This window comes from Trypanosoma theileri (genome assembly GCF_002087225.1).
Source record: "Trypanosoma theileri isolate Edinburgh chromosome Unknown TM35_Tth_39_V1, whole genome shotgun sequence".
NCBI classification, from domain to species: domain Eukaryota; phylum Euglenozoa; class Kinetoplastea; order Trypanosomatida; family Trypanosomatidae; genus Trypanosoma; species Trypanosoma theileri.
The window spans coordinates 76,199-81,169 of NW_021639881.1; the positions used below are offsets into that span (position 1 = coordinate 76,199).

Below are 4,971 nucleotides of genomic sequence, written 5' to 3' on the forward strand. Positions count from 1 at the left end.
AAAAAAAAAAAAAAAAAAAAAAAAAGAGAAGGAGAATTCTTAGAGGACAAGCCTCCATCGATGGGGTGGGCTTTGCCCAGCGCGTTCCCGTTCCGGCCGCGTCGGAACCACAACCCCGCCCACACCCCTCCCCAACGGGCATCCCGGCGTTTTCAAGCTTTTTTTCCCCTGTGGTGTTGGTTTTTGGTTTTTTTTCGGGTGGTTCAGCCGGGCGGCGGCTTCGGCAGCCGGTGGGGGTGGTTTGTTGCGGTGCTTGGGCCCTGGGGGCGGCGCCGGCGCGCGAGGTTCTTTTTCTTTTCCCGGAAACCCTTCCCCAGTCCTTGGTCGAGACCCCGCGCCCGCCTCAACGTTTTTCGTTCGGGGTGGTGGGGTCGAGTTCCGCCAGTGCTTTCTCTGCGGGGGTTGGGTGGGGTTTTCCACCGTTTCCGGTTCCGGCATCAGTGGGACGGGGCGGGGTGGGTGCGCGCCGCGGGTTCTTGGGGCGCAAAGATTTGTATCCGCGAGGTGGTTCTGGGGTGTTTTGTTCGCTGTGCCGCCTCGTTTGGCCAGTTGGAGATGGGTATTTTGATGTTTTTCTTTGTTTGGGTTTTTTTTTTTTTTTTTTTGGCTCCTGGCCTCAGAACGGTTGGCAACCGAATCGGGCGATGATAATTTGAGTAATCGTCCCTCGAACAACCTTGTTGGATGTTGTCTTTCTGAATTTCTATTGTTTCCTTATTGTTTTCAAGATTTTTGGCGCAAGGCCTATCCTCACCACTAGATTTTTCCGCTACTGGGCACAACGTTGCCATTCCAACTTTCTGCTTTCTCAGGATCCTTTGCTCTTTTTAAAAGAGTAGACAACAATTACATGGCGTGCTATTCCTTTAGTAATGCTTTTAATGCCTGTTTAGTTTTTCTCTTCCTTTTTGTTTCTCCTTTTTTTTTTCGGTTTTTTTCGTACGTGGATCATCAAGCTAAGGAGGAAAAAGCAAAGTTATTTTCATTCTATCTTCTTCGAGGATTTTTATGTTTTCACGAGTGTTTGTCGGAGATTTGGTTTCCGAGAGTGGTGGAATTCAAATTTGATGTGTTGCAGCTTACAAAAACATCCAGAAGAATAATTAACCAATCACACGGTGTCCTTTGTCCCCGTAAGAGAATATGGAGCGGGAAGGAGTAATTTGCAATTGTTACAACGGGATGAGCAATTCATATTTTGCCCTGTAAAGACAAATGAGATAAATCTGTGGTCGTTTCTATTCTTATTCTTCTTATTCTTCTTCTTCTTCTTTATTATTATTATTATTATTATTATTATTAATATTGTTTGCTATCATCGCTATTATTTGTACATTGCGGCCGATAATACGCGCGTTTCTTTTTTATTGTTCTTTCAGAAGAGGGTCGAATTGTTTTCCTATCTCTCATTGCTGCAGCAATAGAGATAACGGATGAAATAATCACCTGTATTTGTAACATGTGAGTATGAAAAAAACTGGGGCCCTTGGAGTCAATGAGAGTTGGGTTTCTCAGCAGTTAATGGGAAAGAAGGTGTGAAGCACAAACGAAATAATGATTATTTTGATCCAAACTTGCGATATACGACTATCACTCTTTTGGAGAGATGGTTTTTTTTTTTTTTTTTTTTTTTTTTTAATGACGTCTTTCTTGAGTGAAACACTTCTTTTAAAGGTTTTATTTATAATTGTTTTTTAATTTTGTTTTGAGATGCTGTGCTGGTGAGCATATTTATGGTTTTTTTTTTCATAACAGTGGTAACCCCTTTGGATTTGATGAAGTGTGGTGCTGCGATGTGTCTCTTGACTGAGGGGTGATGCTTCTTTATATGGAACGAGTGAAGGACTTGTGGGTTTGGTCGGTGGCTTCAAAAGAACGATCGGTTTCATTATTTCATCGAGGTTTTTTTTTTTGTTGTTTTTTGAGTGCCTGTAAGAAAAATATTTTAGAGCTCCGCTCATACACTCTTTCTTTCTTGCTTTACACTGATTTTTTTCCTCTTTTTTCGTCGAACCCAAGTAACCACTAGCAGAATACAGGGCTTGACAGGGAAAGGAAATGAAGATTTCCTGGTCTATTTTGCTTTCTTCTTCGGGAAGTTTTTTTTTTTTTTTAATATTTGTAACTCTAAAGAAAGTGGGGCAATGAATTTATTAACGGTCTATAGGTGAAACGTGGGTTTGTGGTAAACGCGGAAACATTTATTATATGTTTTCTTGGTTTCCTCTTGTACTGAATGAGAAGTTTTAAGAGAAGAAGAAAATATTGTGTGCATTCTCCTCTTTATTATTATTATTATTATTATTATTATTATTATTCGTGTTACGACATTTGTGTGTAGGCGAGTAAAAAAATAAAAATGATAATATTATTTGTTTAGTACCCAGAATACGTACCAAAGCTCTGTTCTTTGTTACCATTGTTCCGATATCAACATTTAACATCAGGAGTTGTTTACAGTTCCTCGGAAACTGCACAAAGAGGTGTAAAGGGACGTTGAATTTAGTATTTTACATTAAAGTAACTACTATAATACTTTGGCACGAAAGGTAGTATATCGTGAAAATTAGAATTGACGAATGTTTTGTATTTAAATCCACAATTTTATATACTAGGGATCTTTTGGGCTACTCTATAGATTAATTTTGTTCTCTGTTTTTACTGGGGTATCAAAGATGAGCTGTGATTGTATTCCTTAAAGTGGGTGTGTTCTAGGTGTTACATTACGGATTTAAACACAAACTATTAGATGTATTGCATTATTTTTTCTCTCAGAAAAATGGAAGTTTTTTTATTTTTATTTTGGGGAGGGGTGTGTGTGGCGAATAGGACTTCAAAAGAAAAGGCAAAGGAATTTGGGGTCTCCCTTTTGATTCTCTTCTTAATTAATGAATTGGTTCTTTGGCAACTTTTGAAACGAATAGGAACTTGTAAGTTTCTTATTTTTCTTGCCAAGGGGGTTCTTAACACTGTGGAAGTTTGCTCCTATTGGTTTTCATAGTGGTGGGGTACGCCATAGAAAAAAAAAAAAAAATAAACTAACAGATTCCTTCTATTTCGGTGATTCTTTCTGCAACTCAGACTCTAACATATTCCACCACACACGATGTGTTGCGCCTTAGTAAGTACTAAAGCCTAGGTTATTATTGTAAAACGGACAGATTTAATTTTTTTTTCTTAAACTATGTTTTTTTTAGTATTTCCATTGGAGTACACCAATTTACCTTTCGTGTTGGTTTTTGATTCCAGAGCTCAACGCGAGGGGTTTGTCATTGCTTGTTTTTTGGGCTTCGGGTGCTGCGTAGGATAATGTCTTAGGATGAAGACTAATTGTACGGCTGGAGAATATTATTAAAATGGTTGAACTCGATGTTAATAAAACAAAAAAGAAAGGAATCCTACCTGCGAGTGTAGGGGAATTCTAAAGTATGAAGAGAGGAGTCCGTGGGGACGGGATTTCCCCATTCGGTATAATGGGGCATATGAGAATACACGCATGTGTGTATATATAGTTTTTTTTTCCACTTGGAATAAATAGTGATATAAAAATAAAGTTGATCCTTGATGCAATTTGGTTCTTTATACTGCTGAGTGCGCAGGGTTCCTAAAATCAACAGGACACTCTTCTATATTTCCCCGTTTCTAGGCTTTAAACGTTCCCCCCCACGCGAATTTTCCTGACGAACTTTGGCAAACTAAATAATAATAATGATAATAATAATAATAAAGAGCAACAATTTCACGTACGCTAAGAAACGTGATGGCATTGGAAGATCCGTTTCGAGATATCTTCGACAGGTAAACCAAGGGTATGCATAAAAGAATGAAAACAGTAAACTAAGAAGAATTATTTTTTTGTAAGAGACAATAAGAAAAAAAGGACATGACACAATTGAGTTTGATTTCTTGTTGCTGTTATTGTTATTTTAAAAAAGAACTTCGATGGCACATAGAACCCCTGGAATCATCTTACAATTCAGTTACCTATTTTTACTTGTGGAAATGTGCAATATCATGATTAAATTAAATCTGTTAAACGTCACACATGAATACTAATCTCTTCTTCCTTTGGGTTTCTCATTCACTGTTACGACTCACTTGGTTACTATGCCTCTAGCGGACCTCCTGTTTTGGAAGCTCAAAAAAAAAAAAACGAAAACAAAACTCTGACCAATATCGTAGACTAAAACCAATGATAACCCGTTCAGTAAGTGATTCTTATGTTTATTAATTGGGTTGGTATTATCAAATCACAAAAACACATTAAAACTCCAATCTACCAAATAAAACACACCATTTAAGGTATGGGTGGAGCCAAAATGAATTGTATGTGATCACAAAATACAAAGGGATTTCTTGATGCTACTACTCCAAGTAGCATAATCATAACTCAATTAACAAGTCCAGCATGTCTTTGCTTGCCGAGTGTATTGAAGATACGCCACTGTTCTTGTCCTATCTAATTTTCAAGATATTATAACAAAAGCGGACACGAAAGACATATATGTTAACAAAGTGCTATGCAAACAAACCAAATGAAAGACAAAAAAAACTCTCTTCTCCTCTCTTTTTTTTTTCTTAATTTTTATCTCCGAATAGGATAGAGACCTTCCACCTTACACTCACCACAAGGAGATATGAGATACAGGTGGTTAATACTCACAATTGCCTTCGTACTTCTTTGTACAAATGTAGGTATAACGCACGCATATAGCGACCCACAGTTCAGCACTTGGGCCGCTACCGAGCCTAAAACCTCAGAACCGATACAAGGAATACGAAAGGAAAATGATTCTCAGAAGGCAAAGAGTAAAAGTCAACAGGACGATTACAAGAGAAATGCCGAGGAGAACTATATTACGTCAAACGACGAAACTAATGAACAACCAAGGGTTTTCTCCTCCACTACGGGGGAGCTAAATTCCCTACCATCGTCTGAAACACAACATCAAAAGAGCAAAAACGGAATAA

At 38.2% G+C, this 4,971-nt stretch overlaps 1 protein-coding gene across 1 annotated transcript; it reads right to left on the minus strand.

Moving 5' to 3' along the window:
- Positions 1–39: 39 nt before the first annotated feature.
- On the minus strand, positions 40–438 carry TM35_000391320 (uncharacterized protein; the record flags this gene model as incomplete). Its single annotated transcript, XM_029029648.1, has 1 exon — positions 40–438. One exon carries the CDS (start codon positions 436–438, stop codon positions 40–42), a length of 399 nt encoding a protein of 132 aa, XP_028879024.1.
- Between the last annotated feature and the right edge of the window lie 4,533 nt (positions 439–4,971).